Source organism: Triturus cristatus, chromosome 6 (genome assembly GCF_964204655.1).
Source record: "Triturus cristatus chromosome 6, aTriCri1.1, whole genome shotgun sequence".
In the NCBI taxonomy this organism is placed as follows: domain Eukaryota; kingdom Metazoa; phylum Chordata; class Amphibia; order Caudata; family Salamandridae; genus Triturus; species Triturus cristatus.
The window spans coordinates 1,930,775,867-1,930,798,095 of NC_140589.1; the positions used below are offsets into that span (position 1 = coordinate 1,930,775,867).

Here is a 22,229-nt window from a genome sequence, read left to right on the forward strand (position 1 = left end):
GAAACAAGAAATGCACCACAGGGAAGAGGGAGAGAGACACTCACTCCAAAAATAGAGAAACAGGAAATGCACCACAGGGAAGAGGGAGAGAGACACCCGCTCCGGAAAGAGAGAAACGGGAAATGCACTGCAGGGAAGAGGGAGAGAGACACCCACTCTGAAAAGAGAGAAACAGGAAATGCACCACAGGGAATAGGGAGAGAGACACCCGCTCCGAAAGGAAACAGGAAATGCACTGCAGGGAAGAGCGAAATGGAAATATTTACCGGCCAGAGCTGCATCAAAGGCCCAAGAAAACAACAGCCACCGGGCAGGGACCCTGGGGGCCCTGATGGCCTGCTCAGAAATGTGCATACATCAGTGGCAGTGCCAGGACAGGAGCCCCTTGAGTCTGCTGGGCCGCAGAAGCTGTTACCCCTGGAGGGGGCTGAAGGGATATGAGCGACCACACAACCAACACTTGTGCTTCGGTCCTCTGTTGTGGCCAGACAGCCCCGGTGAAGGTAGGAGTAAACCACCTCAGTCATGTAAGTGTTCACTAGTTAATATGTTATTGTGACAGAAACGGAAAGTTAAAATCAATGCACATTTCTGACTCCCCCCTTCAGTGCTTTTCAAATAACTTTAGGTTTTATTATGGGGGGAGGGGGGCTTACGTTCTCCTGTGAATTATATGGTGACACAATGTTTATAGGAAAATACACAAGATGATGGACGGAATGTTGCACATTGGCAAAACATTCACCCCCAGTCACAGATCTGGGTTTAATCCATCGTTATTTTGCTCACCAGGCCACCCCAGTTCAGACATGGTCATATGCAAATCAGTCTTGACCCTGTGCCTCATGGGAACAGTCCAGACCGAACTGCCAAGCCATGTCTTCCCTTCCCTTGTCTTCAGGGTCAAGACTGATTTGCATATGGCTGGGTTCAAACTGGAATGGCATGGTGAGCAAAAAACGATGGATTTAGGCCCAGATCTCTGTACTGGGATGAATGTATGACATTGTTCTGCATTCTGTCTATCAACTGTTGTTTTTTGCATTTGTCACCCCGAGTGGGACGGGTATGCTCAGACGTGAGTCCCGTGCTCTCCATGCCACTGGAATCAAGCTATCCTGGCTGATGAGGGCTGAAAGCCTGAAACCGGTCCTAGGATGCTTGTTTCCAGTCCAGGGAGGACCTGGCTTGGCAGTTCGGGCTGGACTGTTCCCATGAGGCACAGGGTCAAGACTGATTTGCATATGGCTGGGTTCAAACTGGAATGGCATGGTGAGCAAAAAAAGATGGATTTAGGCCCAGATCTCTGTACTGGGGTGAATGTATGACATTGTTCTGCATTCTGTCCATCAACTGTTGTTTTTACAATGTTTATAGGGTCTGGGTTTGGCTGCTGGTGCACAAACGTTGACGGTGTCTGTTCCAGAAGGATTCCAGGGTCTGTTTAGGAGTTTCCTTGACTTGTGTGACCATTGTTAATTTTGAGCCCCTGCAGGTTGTGACACCCTTAAAGGACATTGTACCTGCCAGTCTATATACATTTGTTAATTTGTGTGTAGTATTCAGTTGTGTTTGTAATAAAGTATCGTTACTTGTTAAAAGTAAAACCAGCGGCTGGACAGAGATGTATTAAGTTTGGTTTGTTGCGTTACTGAGTTCTGAGCCTCCAGCCCCCAACACTTCACCCGAGGAAGCCGTGGACTACTCTGCCTCGCTACCCTGCTAATTAAGTGTTAAAGGGGGGCCTAGGTTCCCAGTTTGGGGGTCAGAAGTACAGGCTCCCCAGGACACCTGAGTCAGTTATTAGAATTAGAGCACGATACCTCGCACTGCCCTGGGACAGTCTGGCCCAAATGTCCCACTAGGCCCTTCTCAGTGTTGTGAACCATGTCATGCATATTGATGTAAAACTGGAAGTAGTAGATGTGCAGTTTACCCAAGAGGCTGTTCTCATCTGTGGTTAAAGATTACTAAATGCAACCACACTTCCTTCTTTCTCTGTTTTATCTGTTTCCTTGTGTGCAAACCAAACCAGCTGTCCCACAGTGCCACAGAGGTCAGAGTGCAGGGCTTGGCTCCTTTTACCAGGCCTTGAGTCCCAACAAGTGTGATACCCGAATAATGGGCTCCTTCACCCGCCTGAGTCGGGCTTTAAGCACTGAAACGGCGCTGACTGAAGTATCTGAAGCCAATTGGGGCACTCTAGATAATGGGGGCAGGGCGGCACTGGGTTTATTGGATTTATCGGCCGCATTCGACACAGTTCCGCATAAGTTGCTCCTAGACCGTCTACGGGAAATTGGGCTGGACGGTTTAGCCTGGAATTGGCTTAAATCCTATCTGGAAGATAGAATCCAACAAATTTGGATTCCACCCTTCTCATCTGCACCCCAAAAATTGGATACTGGGGTGTCTCATGGCTCGGCACTGAGCCCCTTGTTGTTTAATATATACATGTCTCCACTAATTCAGACAGCAGACAAACTCGGGCCAAAGTCATCTCGTATGCAGACGATACACAGCTGCTCTTTTCCTGCAGCAAGGGGAGTGAAGCAAATTGTGAGCATGTGAAAGCTTGGCTCACCGCAGTTTTTCACTGGTTAGCGAAGGCCCAATTGAAATGTAATGAGGTCAAGACTGAAATTCTTCTCTTTGGGAACTTCCCCTCGCAGTTCTGGTGCTCTTTTTCGCCAGATGAGTCTCCCACGCCGACGACTCAGGGAGGACCGGTAAAAACTTAGGGATATGGTTTGACGACAAGCTGCCCTTTGGGCCTCAAATCAAAAGGCTGTCGGGAACATGTTTTGGGCTCTTGGAAGCACTAAAGGGATTGTTACCACTGCTTCTGCACGCTAGGAAAACAGCAATTCAAGCCCTGATTACATCATGCATGGATTATGCCAACGTGTTGTGTGCCAGCTTGCCAGGTCATCTCCTCGATAAACTCCAGGTGATCCAGAATGCGGCGGCCAGGTTGCTACTCAACGTCTCTAAGAGGGCCAATGTCACTCTGCATCTCTGGGTCCTTCACTGGCTGCCAGTGAAAAAAAGGGTAAAGTTAAAATCTTTGGTGATGGTACATTCTGCCTTATACGGTAAGGGTCCTTCCTACTTGAGCTCAAGATGCAGCTGCTGTGTGCGTCCAGGCATTTGCGATCCTCTAATGAGCTACTGGCTTGCACTCCTAGGACCTTCAGACAGAGAGCTGGCGGCAGATCACTAGCCCACTTGAGTCCGGTGGCCCGGAATCAGCTACCGACTGACTGACGAGCTGTGAGTGATCCGGGATTATTTAGTCCCGGAAACAGGTTTTCAGTTTCCGGGATATTTAGAAAGAAACTGAAAACCTGGCGCTTTAAATAAACTGTCCTGCTCTCCCTAACCGCCTAGGAGGGAACGCGCCGGGACACTCCTTGGAGTAGCAATGCGCTTTATTTGTGCTGTTATAATAATACAATAATACCTGTGCAAACACCTGTATGTGCACAAGTATAAGTAGTATTATGTTTATCACGTACCGTAATTAACACATAATTAAAATAATTAATGAATACAATAAAGTTCCCACCCCCCATTAATCTTCTGCTGGGCAACCTGCTGGAATTTAATTGATGAAACATACCTGATAAAAACAATGACAGGCAGATTGGGGGGCAATAAACACTAAAATCTACATCTTATGCCCGTTTTCAGGGCAAAACCTATGATAAGCCGCATTTAGCCGAAGCCGAGGGTATCGAACTTTATCGAGTTCAGTAAAATCCGTATACCTCTCCGAGGCAAGGCCTAGTTAAAGTATCCACAGCCCAGCTATGTCGCTGCCCCCTGCAGAGTCTGTGCCCCTCCCTGCTGTGTGATGCTTCAGATACCCTCCCACGGGCAGATTCCAGTAGCATTCTCATTACAGGCTCAGGACTATATTCAGATCCCTGTGTAACTAAGAGTTTGCACAGAGATTGCAATTACAAGTTGTGTGATAATTATCAGACCCTCGCAGTTTTTCCAGCAGGTCAAACCTTGCAAAATTTGCTGTGACAATATTCCTGAAAAAAGGCACAATATGCTGAATTTGTCGTGTTAAATATTGTAACTGCATGTTATGACTCATGTACAAACTGTTAGATCTCTAGAGGGGGTATTTGCACACCCGGTAAGTACTTCATTCTGGGATAGTAGCATTTACCAGGAGTGACAATCCTCACCCATTTCCGCACTTCCTGTAATCATGGCCTTAAGTATGTTGTATGCACAGCACACAGCTCGGTGGGACGCAGCGGGCGCAGAATAGATGGGAGAGAGCCCAGGCTACATTTAGAGTTTGAACAGCGAGGCAGGGAAGTGTGCGGCTGGGAGGCAAGGTGACGACGATGCTCTGCACAGACGAGGGGCGCTCAATCTCCAGTTTTTGGACTGATTTAGATCTCGGCGGACGGGCTACTCCGTCACAACAGTTATGAATATCCCAGCCCCGTTCTGTAAATCCCATTATGTCCTATGGGATTTATATTTTGGTGGACGGGGTAGCCGTCAGCATTGTGACAGAGTAACGGGTCTGCCGCGATCTCAGTCAGGCCCTTTGTCTGAACTGCCGGCACGTAAGAGCTGTCCTGATGCTGATGAGGATGTTGTTTCAGATTCCTTCTGGAAACAAGTGTTTATTGCCACACAGGAGGGCAGCAACGGAGACGTTTCCTGGCCATCAGAGACCCTCCATTCAGAGCAGGAACCGGCTTCTATGGACAGAGTAGCTGCGGCAAGAGTCCTCGGCTCCCCAGAACCGGAGGGTCTTCTGACTCAGCAGACTCGGGGCTGATTTACTTCTTGGTGGACAGGTTTCTCTGTCAAAATAGAGATACATATCCTGTCCGCCAAAATAAAAATGCCATTATATCTCATGAGACTTATATTTCAGCAGACAGGATATCCGTCAGCGTTGTGACGGAGTGACCTGTCTGCCAAGATCGTAATCAGGCCCTATATCATTGCCGGTTTTGACATGGACGAGGAATATTGTCTCCCTGTGCTAAGAAATGCTAGGAAGAGAGGAGGGTGGTCTGCAGTGGCGGCTCTTCCACTAGGGTGGAGGAGCATCGCCCCACTGCTGACCAGTGCTAAAGTGCATGTGATTCTCCCCTACAGTGGCGGCTCCTCAGCTAAGGCGGAGGAGCATCGCCCCACTGACTTCAATAGGGAGAAGAAAATGATAATAAAGTATCATTATTATCATTTTTCTCCCCGTTGAACTGAGTGGCTCTCGGGGTGGGCGGGGCTGGCCAGATCAGTGAGAGGAGTGGTTTACACTCCTTAAGTGCGCATGTCTGCTCAGCCGGCCCTCTTGGGCCAGCCAAACCGTCCTGCGCACTGGGCATCTTCCCCAGGAATATGCAAAGCCTCACAGTCCCCATCTGAGCACCGTGGTTCGGCGCTTAGACCGAACACAACGCTGCATTGCAGCTTTGTGATGGGCTATAGGGAGCCTGGGAGCCCGGATGGTTCCTGCTCCTTCTTGCAGCCAGCCGAGACAGGAAGAAGAGGATGGAAAAGAGGTGGCGGCCGGCCGGCCCAGGTAAGTGTTTTCTTATTTATTTTTTCTTTCTGTCCTGCTCCCATCCCCTTCCTCTCCCGATCGGTAGCAGCCGCTACTGGTAGTTTGGTGACTAAATTGATTATTCTGGAACCTACAGACCTGAATTGTAACCTGAGTTAAATCACCCCACCGCAACATAATGTGATTCTGGGTGAAACACATTATCTCTTTGTCCCTCAGACTGTAACTATGGAAAAAACAACTGTACACTGACTGTCCCGTTCCGTGTTTCTCCATCACATCCTGGTCTCTGGACTAGGACACCGCCAGGCTCCTCCCACCGTACAGTCCTGCACGCGGCTTCTTACGCTGCTGATGCCCCTGGTACCATTGAAGGCTGCCTGGGAAGGCCCCTCCTGCTCTATGGAGCCAGTCCAGCACTATTATAAAGTGCTAAAGCACGTAGCAAAATCATGAGTTGTACCAGGATTTTCATCTTTCAAACTAAGGTTTACAAACACTTGATTGGGTTTTCGATAAAAATTCAAAGACATTCCTTTTGATTTTTGAAAAACAAAAAAGAGAGGGTCTTGTGACGGATGATTTAGCAGCAAAGAAAATTAATCTGATTTGTTTCTCTCCCACAGATAGCAAAGCAACTTCTTGAGAGCCAGCCACCAGAAACAGATCGAAGCTTGCCTGAGATCGAAGGGGTGAACCATGAAGTCATTCTTATGCTTGGGTCCGATGAGACAGTGAAGACCAGCGGCGAATCTCTGTTTCAGAAGGAGAGCGGGACCCGCAGGCAGAGGACATTGATGGAATGGAGTGAGAACACGCAGCACTTTACTCTTCTCCGCACCAGGGGCGCCAACACCGTGGAGCTGACGCCGCATACAAAGCTCCTTGTTGTTGGCCACGGGGCCGTGAGAGGCGGAGACTTTATGTTGGGTGGGAAGACTTCGAAGCAACTAGCGGACTCTCTCTTGGCCCTTCAGAGAGAAAGAGCAGAGCTTCACATGTCTAAGAAAAGTAGAACCCTTCGAGAAGTTAGTCTGGTTTCCTGTGATGCTGTGGGAGCCAAAGGGAAGCAGTTTGTGGAGGAGTTTTTGGTGAACATGCGGGAAGGGGGGCTGGAAGTTGGGTCTGTCTCAGCGCGAACTGTTACAACCTATGTCTTACCTGATGGCACCAAGAGAACCGCAGAGTCAGAGGCGTCTGAGCTCTGGAGCCAACATAACCCAAAGCACAAGAAAACATTCTACTTAGGAGATGACAACAAACTTCACGAGACTACAGACGGTTCAAGAAAGAGTCACCAGTGGCATGAAGAGAATAAAGGTACCTTAGAGTTACATCCGCTTAGCCCCCCCACAAATGAGCCTCTTTACATTAAAAGCAAAAATAAGTATCATCTAATTGAAGATGACGTAATTAATGATATCATTGAGACTAAAGTCAAGAAGCTTTTTCCTTCAAACATTTTGCCAGCACAGGATATGCAAGGTACAATAACGGAGAAATTGGGAATATTCAGGAAGGATGGTGGTAATGCATTCATAGATGTCAGAACAGTGAACAGCATGGATGGACTGAAGAATACTATCAGCCAGATGATCCAAGATTCCAACCAGATTCGCCGTGAGATGTTGCAAGCTAGATTCAAACTATTAGAGCGTGAGAAGATTATTGAGAGTCAGAATTTTGACCTGAAAACCACGTGGGAAAAACTACATGAGGGAGCAGAGACAAACAATAATCTTCAAACTTTGGAGACTCAAATTCTCAACAGGTTATCCAGTGAATTTAGATATTTTCGCTTCAAACATTTTGTTTATGAAATGAATTTAAATGACTTCTACGTATTTTTCTACGGAGCAACAGAGCAAGCGCATGCACATCCTCCAGGGCAAATCAGAGAAGATTACTCTTCAATGGGCGGGATGCACAGCACAGACAATTTTGTAAAAATGGCTAAAAACTGGGTTGATGGAGAGCATGAAAAAATTTCTAACAACATCAATGTTTATGATGGCATGGCTGTCCTTGCAACTCACATCTCTGAAGCTGTTCGCAACCCCCGAGTGTTCATAACAAACAGGCTGATGTGGGATGCCACTTCCACATGGGCAGATTTTAGGGCAAGTAATCCAATGGCAAAGGGGGGTACATGGAAAGGGATAATAGCCGGAATAGGTGTGGAACACCAGCCTTCTGCTAGTGTGCATGCTGATACATTGGCTGCTATGAAGTTATGGCTTACAAGGAAATCTAGAGCCCATTTCATCACTGGTCAGCAAAACAACGCCGAGCCGCTCTCAGAACATAGTTTAAAAGAAGTACAGACGCAGGTACTTGATAAGTTACCAGCAGATAACACAGATATTGATTATGGATGCAGGGCACAGATAGGACCTCTGTCTGACAAGGATGTGGGTCGGATGCAAGGATTCGAAGAGGCGGTGCGCGGGAGGAGTCTGCAGCCACAGTTACTTCTGAAGACAGCAGAAGATCAGCAGCACTTACAGGAAAAGATCAGAGACATCATGACGGATCAGAGATATGGAGATCTCTCGGACTATCGGAAAGTCAAATCCCTTGAGAAATACAGTGGTGGATTGAAGCTAAGATTACAGAGCAAGACAGACCCCCTGATGACCAAGGAGATCATTATCCCCGAAGAAGCAGGGTCTTCAAAATCCGAGGAGCTCATGCACTCCTACTTCAGCGACGTCCACTCTACGTCCAGCAAGATTAATCACGGTTTGGGCATTTACGGTACCCTAATGGGCTTCCAAGCAGCAAACCAGATGTTCTCCCAAGGACGGGACTGGGAGGGCGGAGTCATGGTGGCGCAGGGCGTTCACGGTGTAACAGAACTCTCAGGTGTTAATGCAGTCGTCAATGACTTCATCAGCAGCACCTCAAAGCAGGCGGTTGCTAAGATCTCTGAGAAGCTGGAAGGGGTCGCCGCCGCTAAATTTACTAACTCATTGTCATCAATAGGAGAAGCAGCCGAAAGCATTCCAGGTCTTTCTGTTGCATTTACTGCATTTAATATATATGAAGATATTAAGCAGGACAGTGCCATTGGATTCGTGGATGCCGCCTTGGATGGAACAATATTAGTAACCAGCTTGCTCGGGCCGGAAATGCTGCCAGTCACTGTTGCTTTGACTATAATTCGCTTGGCGATAGATCCTTTGTACCATGAGATCAAGCACGAGCTCGACTCATTGCCGCCCGACGCCGGTGTCGGGCAACGTTTTGTGGCAGTCCTAAAAGGAATTGTTCTTGGTGTCCGGGACATTATTGATTCTTTTGTAGAAATAATAAATCAGTTTAACATTTTCCATGCATTCAGTGAGATCCATAAACTAGATGAGGAGCACAAAAAGAGCATGCAGCTGGTGGATGAGCTGAAGACCCCCAAAAATTACTTCAAGCTCGATGAGCAGGGGGCGGGTGACAGGTGTCACACGGTGATCGACTTCACCCAGGGGAAAGATTCTGGCTACGGAGGCAATCTGTACGTTGAATTGACCGACCACAACTCTATGATCGTAACCATCAATGACCCAGTCACTTCTGGAAGACTGCCCAAAGAGTACCCTTTCCAGAGAGGGTGCGAAACAGTGGACATCATTTTAGGATTTGGGGAAGCAGTTAAAGTTGCATTTGTAAAGAAATCAGCCACAATTCTGTGGATCCCAGTGAGGAAAGAAGATGCGATTGGCTCGGTGGTGCCAGATGAAAGCTCTTTGCATGGCACCTACACAGGCAACTCAAAACCTAACCGGTTCTATGCAGTCCAGCAAAGAAAGCCACCAGGCCTGCATTACTCTCTCGATACATACTTCTACAAGCTATTTGGCAACAACGGGAATGACCTTTTCTTTCTGGGGCCACAGAGAAGCTTGGTTCACGGTGGAAATGGCCAAGATGTCTACTTCATCCCTGAGGACGGTGGAGACACAGACATTTGTAACCAGGCAGAGGATCAGGCCATGGATCTTGTAATAATCAACATCAAGTTCAGCCAAATATCAGCAAGGAAAGAAGGACAGGACCTGAAGCTGTTCTACAACAACAATCACCGCATAGTCATCAGGAGCTGGTTTATGGGAGAGTCATATCAACACTTGAGTTTTAAAAGTCGCGACGGTGCATTGTTTAAAGTGGGGAAAGTTCTACTGGATGGGAGAGTCGCCCTAGAAGTGACAGTCCTGGATTATTCTAGAGACACTGAAGGGTGCAATGTAAACCTGAAACTCTCACCCTGGGAAAGAGTCGTCTTTGTTAAAGGAAGTGATTACAATGATGTCATTTTAGGCAATGATGTGGGAAACGTGCTTCAGGGTGGGAAGGGCGTCAACCTTCTCACGGGGGGCAATGGCAAAGACATGTATGTACTGGAAGAGAAAGAGACCTGTGACACAATCAACAACCAAGCCTCAGATGGAGAAATAGACACCGTTCAAATAGCTGCTGAGTATAAAAATGTAAAAGTAGCCATTGTCAGCACATCTTCTCTCAAGATCTGGGATTCTGCCTCCTCAGGCTGTGTGATTATCAAGGGATGGAAGTTGGGCTGGGAATGGCAGCACATCATGTTCCAAACCAAGGACTTTGTTATTTTCCAGGTGTCAAACACGACTGCTGAACCCAAGATAAGGCCGTTAATCATGGATTTCCGTAACTCGGACACAGGGATGTCCCTTGACCTAAACACCATTCCAGGGAATGAGAACATAATGACTGTCATAGGTTCATCATTCAAGGATATGATCATAGGCAACAGAAAACCCAACTTCTTTGCTGGTGGTGACGGGGATTTCCTAAAGGGAGGGGACGGCCGTGACACTTACACTGTTGATTGCAAAACTGAGCAACCTGCTATTATCAATAACTATGCTGAAGACAGTCTGCCTGATGTTTTGTTTTTGAAAGAGAAGTTTAGCACACTGAGATATACAAACCCTGCAGACTCCCCTGACGTCATCATCAGGGGTAGGAGATGTGCTGTCCGTTTGCAAAATTGGCACCTATCTGAACAGAACCAGCACCTATGGATCCAGACAGAGGATGGGATAACTTTCGAGCTTGGGAACGGAAATGTACCCCTAGTCTATGCCGTGGACTCTTCCACGTCCGGTATCACATCAGATACCCATCCTAATACCATTGACACTCGCACTGGTGTCTACGCAAATGCAACAAAGATAATTGGTCCCCCAAAGTTTGTTACAATATGGGGAAATGTGAAGGACAATTTCTTGGACCCTGGCAGTGGGGGTGCCTTTATGAGTGGTCTTGATGGTAAAGATACGTATATCCTCAAAACAGAATATCAAGGAAGATATGTTCTTGATAATTTTGCAGAAGACCAAAGTATTGATTTTCTTATTCTCGATGTGGAGTTCAAGGCTATCAATATATCACGTTTATCAAGAACAGATTTGCTCGTTAGTGCATCACCTGCAGCCAGGTGGACATGTGAGCTAAAAGGATACATTCAGCATAAAGAGCAGAGACACCTGATAATGCAGAGCAGGGACAAGGTTTGGTTCACAGTGTCTGAGGAAACTTTTCAGATCCAGCCCTTATTTCTGGATAGGAAGGATCTTCCAACAGACCTCCACATGAACCTGTCTGATGGCCTTCTTCGCACCATTCCAACTGTATATGGATCAATTCGGAGCAGAAACACCATCATGGGAAATGACCTGAAGAATGTATTGGTGGGTGGAAAGGACACCGACGTGCTCTATGGACTAAGGGGCAATGACCTTCTTCAGGGGTCTGATGGGGCAGACTACCTGTCAGGTGGAACTGGGGAAGATGAGGTCCATGGAGGAGAGGGGGACGACTATATCTTGGCTGGAGCCGGGGATGATGTTATCTATCCTGGTCCAGGCTCGGATAAAGTCTATGGGGGATCTGGGTCTGATACTGTACTTTTCTGGGGGAACCACACAGATCACACTGGAGTTCTGGTAAACCTAGGCTTGGGCTATGGCACGGGTGCCGATGCTGAAGGCGATCTGTACTTCAGTGTGGAGAATGTGCTTGGGACCAGCTACGATGATATCCTTGTAGGGAGCGACAAGGACAATTATCTAAGCGGTGAAGGTGGAAGTGACCTTATTCAGCCCATGGGGGGCTCTGATGTTCTCCATGGCGGGGAAGGAAGTGACATTTACTACCTGCGGGAGGCAACTGGTCTTAAAAGAATCGACAACTTCTCTAAAGACAAGGCCATGGATATGATCTACTTTGGAACTGTGGGTAATGATGAAGTAAAAGATATACAATTTAGGAAACTGGAAGATGACTTAGAGATTACATTTCCAAAAGGCACAGACACAGACTCTCTGGAAGGGGTTCTTATAAAAAATTGGTTCAAATCCATAGACTATCGTCATGTTTTCATAATGTTTGGAGTGGTGATTCCTTTGGATACTTTATTGAATAGCCAAAAACCAATGGGAACTTGTGTGATACTGAGGACGTCTTCATCCCATGTACTGAAATGTTAGAATATTCTGCCTATTTCAATATAGAAAGAGAAAAATATAATCAATTAGTAAACATTTCAATTGTGTTATTGCATATAACATACAATCAAGGAAAAACTATTTTAAACACAATTTAAAACCATAAATATATTTTTCTATTTAGTTTGCTACTTTTATCTGAGTAAAACATATTCTAGTAATTGTTTTTAACATGAAGCTAGACTACAAGTATCAGAATTTGAGCCAGATCCACCACACGTCCGAGAAATCCCAGGTGTCTCAGCAATTCCACTTTCTATGTCAGGGTGAGCCGATGGTACACAACTGACTTTACTATTCTGACTCCTCGCAGAACAGCATTGCAAACTTCCAGGATGTTATTTCCATTGTGTACACAACGTGCTGAAAGCATGAATAATTTGGTGCAGTTCAGCGTAAAGAAAAGATGATATTTATTTAATCCCATAAAAAGATGGTGAGCCCCCATGGTGAGAAGGGAAGTGGATGTCTGTCACAGAGGATACTGCTTGGGCAGCAAGTAGCATTGACCACTGAACATAATGTAGTCACTGTTGCAAAGTATTACCCCCGGAAAATGCGAAGATTGCTTTACACACCCGATAGCCATCATAGGACTTGATTTTTGAAACGTCGCATTGGTGTTGTAATATCTTGTACTTTTCTAGCCCTGGAGTTCATACACTACATCATTATGTTATCTTCTGTGAATGACTCTAGTATCAATTAATGGTCCATTATATGTTAATGTTTATTTTACTTATACCCATAGAGTACAGTGCTTCAAAGGCATATAGTCAGGTTAAATGTGACCAGGTGCTGCTTGGCAGGAGGAGAATTAGGCAAAGATACACTCTGCTTTCATTTTGCTTAACTCTTTCCAACAGTGTGAATCAAAGAGAACTTGTTTTAAACAAGTATTATCTAGAATTCATTTTATTATTGATCCAAGTACTTTTTGAAATACATGAATGATATAGTTTACTTGTACAGTGCACTACGAAATGAGTCCTGAAGACGATCCTCCTAATTTGTGATATAAAGAACCAAAACTCAATCTCTAATTGCTCATTAGTTGAAGTTTAATAGCAATATATGATTCATCCTGGAAAACATAAACAATTTATTATTATGATCATTGTGCAACGGTCTATTTTCCTTTGTTGTCCATCTGGATTTTTTCACAAAGTAACGGGGTACATTGCTCTATGTTTTCGCCTCTTTCCAAAAATATTTGACTATATATATGTATGCATATACGCACAAGCAAAACAGAGGTATCACGTGCATAACCTTTTACAATAAATCAGGATGTCAAGCATGTCACTAAAATCATTCACATTTTGCCTATGATGCTTGTTTTACTGCTGTTCGGGAGCACAAGAAATTAAAAGGCTCTGTTAACAACAGATGGATCACCAACCTATTAAACCTTGAATACTGCCCCAACAAGTGTTTGTTCATTATTTACCTTAATGAAATGTGTCTGTTAATAACCTCATCTGATATAGAATTAAAAGTCAACAGCTTTAGACATATGCATTGACCATTGATAAGCCATGTATAACCATTCCCTTACACTACACACATTCCTGAAATGAGCAGAATGGCATACCTTATTAGACCAACACTTACATCATATTGTGACTTGAACAGTTTGTAAGTCACTCATACATTATACATTCTTAAACAATTTATAATGTCTCAGAATGTCTACTGGTCTTCTGGAAAATAGCAGATCCTTTCCTGAAGGACCAACCATTCAGATCGATTAGATCTATAAAGCAGGTCTATAAGAGATCTATGAAGTAGGTCTGTAAGAGTTCTATAAAGCAGGTCTGTAAGAGATCTATAAAGCAGGTCTATAAGAGATCTATAAAGCAGATCTATAAGAGATCTATAAAGCAGGTCTGTAAGAGATCTATAAAGCAGGTCTGTAAGATATCGATAAAGCAGGTCTATAAGAGATCTATAAAGCAGGTCTACAATAGATCTATAAAGCAGGTCTATAAGAGATCAATAAAGCAGGTCTGTAAGAGATCTATAAAGCAGGTCTACAAGAGATCTATAAAGCAGGTATATAGGAGATCTATAAAGCAGGTAAGAGATCTATAAAGCAGGCCTGTAAGAGATCTTTAAAGCAGGTCTATAAGAGGTCTATAAGGCAGGTCTTTAAGAGATCTATAAAGCAGGTCTGTAAGAGATCTATAAAGCAGGTCTACAAGAGATCTATAAAGCAAGTCTGTAAGATCTATAAAGCAGGTCTGTAAGAGATCTATAAAACAGGTCTATAAGAGATCTATAAAGCAGATCTGTAAGAGATCTATAAAGCAGGTCTATAAGAGATTTATAAAGCAGGTCTATAAGAGATCTATAAAGCAGGTATATACGAGATCTTTAAAGCAGGTCTGTAAGAGATCTATAAAGGAGGTCTATAAGAGATCTATAAGAGATCTATAAAGCAGCTCTGTAAGAGATCTGTAAAGCAGATCTATAAAGCAGGTCTGTAAGATATCTATAAAGCAGGTCTGAGCTCTATAAAGCAGGGCTCTAAGAGATCTATAAAGCAGGTCTGTAAGAGATCTATAAAGCAGGTCTCTAAGAGCTCTATAAAGCAGATCTCTAAGAGATCTATAAAGCAGGTCTTTAAGAGATCTATAAAGCAGGTCTGTAAGAGCTCTATAAAGCAGGTCTCTAAGAGAGCTATAGAGCGGGTCTATAAGAGATGTATAGAGCAGGTCTATAAGAGATCTATAGAGCAGGTCTATAAGAGCCTTATAAAGCAGGCCTATAAGAGATCTATAAAGCAGGCCTATAAGAGATCTATAAGCAAGTCTATAAGAGATGTATTGTTTTGTGTCTGTTTTGCACATGTAAACATTAAATTAATGCATTGTGAGGCGCATTGACTTCATAAATTAGATGAAATCTTGATAATGATTGTTTGAAATAACTGCCCTTGTGATTGACCGTTGTTTGTAAAGAGGTACATCTCCCTGGAATCCCTTGGTGATATTAAATGGCTCCATTAATTTAATTCTTCATTTTGGTTAGGGTTGAGTGTGCACATGGCTCTGATTCCTGATTTTCTTGATTTAGTGTACCTAATTTGGACAGTGATTTTTATGTCTGTGTCTTTGTGAATGATGTGTGTACTTTTCACTGAGGTGAGCATGTAAGAGCCAGCAAGACACTTCACTGTAGTTATCGAGACATCGCAGAATGTCAAAGCTGATCTCAATGACAGCTGTTTTGTGAAAGTTAGCTAATGGTGTAGGAGAGTAGGATCTGCACTTATGTTGCCCCCACTTTTTTTCTGATATATACACTGGTTTCTGGCTATAGTCTGGCTGGGTCCCTGCTAATCAGGGCCCCAGCCTCTCTGTTCTATCTAAACGACTTGGTGTGCATACTAGATGCACTAGTGATTGGATACTGTGGTACCTTATGAGCCCCTAGTTTATGGTACCTTAGGTACCTAGGGCATAGGTACTTCACAGGCCTACCAGGGGCTGAAGCATGTATTATGCCACCCCTGGGAAGCAGACTCAATCTGACACCACAGGCCTGCTACTGCAGCCTGGGTGAGGTAGTGTTAGCACTCCTCACTGAGGTGTAGGTTTCTATATCTCACCATACACACACATATAAACCTATCAGCCACCCCTATGGCAGGCCCTATCCATCCTGAGGGCAGGGTGCTTGGTTTACAATGTGAGGGGGTGCCTCTGCATGAGCAGGGCCCCTATACAGCTACCAGAGTCTATTCTCTATGGCTGTTTGTGGATGCGGTTAAACCATATACTCTTAAGTGCATTATAATGCTAGTTTTGGAATGACTGCATCAAAACATGTCCTGTTTGGTGTCAAACAGCTTGGAATCATACCCCCACATCAGTCCATGATGTGGGAGTATGATCCCCACCTTCTAGAGGGGATGACATGTGCCTACTGTAGAAATCTGAAAGAGCCCTGGCATCACAAAATGGATGCCACCAGCACAGACACTGGGCTTCCCTCCTGCTGCTGACTGAAACTCGCAGTGGAGGAGGCCCAACAATAGGTATCCTGTCACAGGGAGGTGTCACCACCTTCCAGACAGGATTTAGTGTATTGGGGCTGGGTGGGTGCACTTCTAGAGTGCTTTGAAGTCCTGCACTGGGGGAGCAGTAGGCTCCTCTGTGCATATGCCAGCTCAAACCGGTTCAGTGGCTACCTGTCCCTGCTCTGGCATGAAACCGGACAAAGGGAAGTGGGTGTAACCACCCCCTACCCTGACCCTCCCAGAGGAGTGGTCATAGAGCTAGTCCCTCCCCTATCTTCAGTATAAGGTAGCAAACCTTGCCATTTCAAAGCAGATAACCCTGGATGACGCTCTACAAAGAAGAATCCTGGCCCTTCAATGTTCCACTACCTTTGGAAGACAGAAGAATCTCCCTTGGAGTCAAGGAGTGACTCCCCTGCTTGGCAGGCACCAGAAACTCTAATCAATGGTCGCAAACTTTCCAGCTCCCGCCGGAGTTCGAAGTCCTTGCAGCCCCAGAAGTAAATTTCCTGACTTTTCGACGGCCATTGTGAGTCCCCAGCGAAGCTGCGGCAAGTGGACCCCACGAGTGATGAGGAACTGCAATACCTGGGAACCGTGCACTATTGTCAAGTGCAACCCCTTCACGACGTTCTACAAACTTGTGCTTTGGACCATTTGTGGCCCAAGCCTCCAGCAGACTGTGCAGCGAAAATCAGAGGCCTACCCCATCCCGAGTGACCGTGGGCTCCTGTGAAGTATTTCCTCCAGAGGTGTCTTTGCGATCCCTTGCCCGTTGGCTTGTGGGTCCCCCGAAGACTTTCTTATCAACTCAAAGGGCTCCTCTGATTGCTTCAGGCCTGCCCTCACTCACCCTTGCTGGGTGAGTCCCTCAGACCTTGCTGGTCTGCAACGCTGACTTTCTTTGATTTCCACAAGACTTGCTGTTGCCAAGGCTTGTTGGCTCCAATCCGGCTGCCGACACCTCAGTAAGCTGCAAACTTTGTGGGTCACTCCGAATCCAGCTGCTGGTCATCGTCGATCCTTCCTGGACCTCGTGAGCGAAGAGTCAAAACACCCATGATCACCTGAAATCACCCGACTTCCGTGGGCAACCAGCTTCCTGGCCCCCGGTCACTGGCAAGTGACTGTGAACACTGTCCCTTCAATTTTCAGGTCATCTGCCTCTCGAATCCACCTTTGGATTCCACCGGACACTTCTCCAGTCGACGCAAGCAGCAAGTCTTCTTTGGTCTCCATAGAAAACAGCGACGCGACCCGACACCAAAAGACCCCTATGCACCCGGCTTCCATGGGTGAGGTAACTCGTGCACTCCGATGCCCTAGTGTGTGTTGACCCTCGAATTACTTACCTTGTAAGTGGATTGCTTGTAGACTTCCTCAAAGTACCCTAAAACTTTAAAAATCAAACCGCGACTTGCTCCATTGTAATCCATAGGGAACCCGCGTCTGTGTTCACACACTGCATGCGTCTCCCATGGGTCTGCTACTTACCTGCTTTCACTGCAGTAGTGAAGCCCCAGCGATTCTACAGGCCCTAGGCCTTGTCATTCTGCAAGTCGACTTTCCTAACCCTCTTTTTTAGTATATGGTCTGGTACGCCCCTAGGGCCCCAGCCATATTTGTGCTTGACTTATTGTGAAACGTTGATATTTGAATGTGTTCCTGGCTTCTAATCTCATAAAGAGATTAGTATAGTGTGTCTAGAAATAAATACATATATATTTGATATATATACCTGTTTGGTGTCCTTTCATTTGGTAATTCAAGAGATTATAAGGTAAAACAAGCTGCTTTACATTCCTCTGAGACTTAGCCTGAAGGCTGCTCTCCACAGCTACCACTAGGATAGCTTTCTTTAAAAGGTTGTCTTAAACCTACCTACGATAAGAGTCGAATTGGACTGGTGCAAGGGGGCCACTATAACTAGTGACCAGCATATGCCAGGCCAACTTCTCACAAATAGCTTTTGAGTAAAAAGAAGGTCTCAGAAGACCTGCCATGAAGTCTCCTGAGAATCCTTCATGGAGGCTTAAACTCTTCATGGAAGTCAGAATTCTTCATGGAAGTGTCACCAGGTCTTCTTCGGATGCCTCTGGAAGCATTACCAATTATTAGTGAGAATTTTCCCGTCTAGTTTTCCACTGATGAAAGAGGAACACCCGACTGATACTGGCCGGCTGTTGCAACAGTGCAATTACTTTTTTTTGACATCCTGTTCCCTGACCTGGGAACCTTGGATCCCTTTGACTGGGAGTTATTATACATCCATTTGCCTTTCATTCTAGATAAAGCGCTGTTTAAAACCCAAATATAATACGTTTGATGACGGAAGTATTTTATACCATTTATTCCGCTTGCTCTGTGGACTATTTACAACGCCAACAATCGAACAGATTTATTACGCCCTGAAGAAGTCCTTCTGATAAGGACAAAACGCGTCAGCTGTGTTCTGATCATCTCGATCATGTTTTAAAACTTCATTGAAATAAAGAAGAATTTTGAAGAATACTTGTGGACATGGATTTCATAAAACTCTTTGTCTAAGTCTACTTGTGGTGCACCTGTGCTATTTGTTTACATTTTCAGGGATTCTGGTCAACGCTCAACCAGTTCTCACACAGAAACACCACCTTGTTGAAATGTTCATCACGTTGCTTGAGAATCCTTCAAGGAGGTGTCACCAAAACTCCTTAGAATCCCTCTTGGACCTTTCAACAGAACTCCAGAGAATTTTTTAAGGAGGTGTCACCTGGTCTACTTAGACTCCTTCATGGAGGTTTCACCAGGTCTCCTGGTAACCCTTCAAGGATGCATCACCAGCTCTACTAAGAATCCTACAAAGAGGTGTCATCAGGTCTCCTTAGAAACCTCAAAGGATATGTCACCAGGTCTCCTGAGAATCCCCTAAAGTGTTGTGTAAGTTACGACTTTGGTATAACTCTACAAGGGGTGCTTTCCCACACTCAGGTGGCACAGGTGAACTTGGCTCAGTGCACTAGTGATGAATGTGATAGACAAGTTATTGTAGCCTCGCAAAACATTATTCAGTGTGTAATTGACATAGAATTATTGCTTTTGGGTTACTAACAATCCCATGACCAGATAAGGGGCACTGTGAAAACATCAACAAACTTTATTTCGTTATTCCCAGCATCACACACACACTTTTCTATGCAGAATGAACACTTTACTTTAAAAGTATTTATTATTACAGGAACAAGCTATTTCTCAGTACTTCTAAAGCAACTCTACAGAATATTAAAAAAAAACAGCAATGAGGCACATTATAAATAATGAGAATAAAATAAATGTTTCTAGCATTGTTAAAATTTCATTAAAATTCATCTAGAATTTAACACCCTCATACCTATTTCTATGCGCTATACTATGAGAGCATTAACGTTAGAGCAACTTGCATACCTTGTTGACAGAAAAGACTGTCTTTCTCAGAAGAGACGTGAAGACAGTATTCCCCACAATGGAAAAACACCTACTGCGGAAGCAGTCTGTCAGTCTTCCTCCGGGACTTGGCCTTATCAGATTCCGGTGAGATGGAGCATCCACGGAGTGTGTAGTGCGCTGGCAGTAGGTGAGACCGTCTCTGGCAGCATCAAGGGCGATCATTTGGTGCATTTTACATTAAATGTCACACTGGAATCAATGGGGGTTTAATGTGCTGAGATGTTTGCTACCAAACTTCCCAGAATTCAGTAAAGCCATTATGGAGCTGTGGAGTTCGTGATGACCAACTCCCAGACCATATACTCTCTATGGCTCTACTACACTTACACTGTCTAAGAATGGACTTAGACACCATAGGGGTACAGGGCTCATGCCACTGTACCCTCACCTGGGGTCTAGTGCACCCTGTTAGAGGGGTGACTTACCTAGGCCTCAGGCAGTGGGTTGCAGACATGGCACACAGGAATGTGCGCCATGTCAACTCTTCACTTTTCTGTGCTCCAAAACATGCAGCCTGCAATAGTGTTAAAGTACAGGGCCTCTTAGGATGGCATAATGAATGAATGAATGAACACACACTTATATAGCGCATTTCTGACATAAATTTAGGAATGTCTGACATAATTTATGTGCATATAAGTATGCATCCCATACGTTTCCTTATGATTATCAAAGGCATAAGCATGTCAATTCAGATTACATTATTTTGGTGATATGTCTGCATGCGTTCTTACTTCACCTTGACATGGTAAGGAGTAGACATTTGACCCAGATGAATGTCACCATTGATGTTGTAGGAAAGTGCCCTTTTTGTATGGTCCCCCACACCTTTTGTCCCAGTGCTGATTCTTTTTTTTTACTGTTTGAGTTTATTGAGAAAAACTGATTATAACATAAGAAAACTTTACTTATAATACAACATAGCATAATAAATTGATATTTTTTAGCAAAACTAATTTTAAGAGAAAGGGAATAGTAGAGGAAAAAGGGAAGGGAAAACGGGAGGGGAAAAAGGAAACAGGGGAAGGAGAAGGGTCAAAATTAGAAACAAGACCTGAGTTAAACTTTATAAGCATATAAAGAAGGGTCCTAAAATATAAAGAGTGATAATAATTAAACAATACAACAGAAGGAGTATCCTAAGCATATATGATGATTAAAATACAAGAAGCAACGGGGATTTCAAGGAGGTTTCTGAACATCATCGGAAGCGTTGGCTGGAATTGAACTGTTGGATGCAACTAATGTAAGATAAGAGGACAAAGGTAGCCACAAAAGATCCCTTTTAATGGAAAGAGAGACGGGAGTAACATAACTAGTGTCCAGTCGATGATGAAAACATACAGCGTTCCACCATGCTTTGAAAGTAACATTATCTGCCTGTTTCCAATTGGAAGTTATCAAGTGGAAGGCTATTGCTAATAATAAATCAACTAACTTAGAATTAGGAGGTGCTGCAGACCAGGAAGGTGATAGAGAACCTAAGAAAATGTTAGTAAGTGAAAAAGAAATCTGAGTATGAAAGATTTTGTTAATTTGAGACCAAATTAGGTGCCAGAAGCGGGAAATGGAAGGACAGTTAAAAAGCATATGCTTTAAATCAGCCAGTAAACAGGGACAGGACCAACAAGCAGTGGAAGAGTCTGGAGAAATAGAGGCTAACTTAACAGGAGTAAATAAAATGCGTTTGTAGATAAAGTACAAGGTTTGAGAAGTGTTAGCAGCTCTGGATGTCTTGTGAATCTTTAGCCAAAGTTTATCCCAAAAGGGAATAGGCCAATTTTCATCCAAATCTTTCTCCCAAGCCAATTCAGCTTTCCCCTCGCTCCTAATAGAGGAAAAACATAAGCATCTATATAAGGAAGAGGCCGTTGTTGAAGAAGAGAGTAAAGGTAAGATAGTGGAACATTTGGAAGGAGGGGAAGAAAACGATGGTAAGGAATGAAGGTATTGAGAAAGAGAGGAACATAATAAAGCATATATAGCTTTACAGGAGGATGGTAAAGAAAATTTTGACTGTAAATCTAAAAAAGAAATAGGAATGCCATTAATCAATAATTGGGAAACCCAGAGCAATCCTTTACATCTCCACGACTTCCAATAAAAGGCGTGGTTGTTAATTCGTAGTAAATTATTGTGCCAAATAGGCTGTTGATCTAGTGAGGACGAAGAAGGATAAAAAGAAGGAAGAAGAGGAGCAAGGATTTTATGAGTATGAGAGATGACTGGAGAACGAGAAAGAGAGATGTTGTTCGTGAAAGCAACAGTTTCCTTGAATTCAAAAGGAGATAAAAAATGTTTTTCTATATTCAACCAAATAGGAGGAAGAATCAGTTGGTTATCCGAAAGCCAGCGAGAGGATTGCTTTAAAGAGAAAGCATGATGATAAGATTTAAAGTCAGGAAATTTAAGGCCTCCCGAAGACTTATCTGCTTTTAGCGCCGATAGAGCAATTCGTGAGGGTTTATTTTTCCAAAGAACTTTGATCAAAAGAGAGTCAATTTTCTTAAAATAAAATACAGGAATGTGAACCAGAATCATAGAAAGGAGGTAAAGAATCAAAGGAGCAAGCATCATCTTGATGGAATCTAATCGTCCCCACCAAGAAAGAAAAAGTGGATGCCAGCGGTCAATAGAGTCAGATAAAGTTTTAATC

At 44.4% G+C, this 22,229-nt stretch overlaps 1 protein-coding gene across 2 annotated transcripts in view; it reads left to right on the forward strand.

Moving 5' to 3' along the window:
- LOC146822515 (uncharacterized) overlaps nucleotides 1–13,512 on the forward strand; it is an 80,440-nt gene extending 66,928 nt beyond the window's left edge. For both annotated transcript variants that reach the window (XM_085613635.1, XM_085613634.1), the window contains exon 5: nucleotides 6,175–13,512. In XM_085613635.1, the coding sequence (XP_085469761.1) occupies nucleotides 6,175–12,066 (5,892 nt within the window). In that variant the 3' untranslated portion in view covers nucleotides 12,067–13,512. The remainder of the gene's footprint in view (nucleotides 1–6,174) is intronic.
- Nucleotides 13,513–22,229: the final 8,717 nt, after the last annotated feature.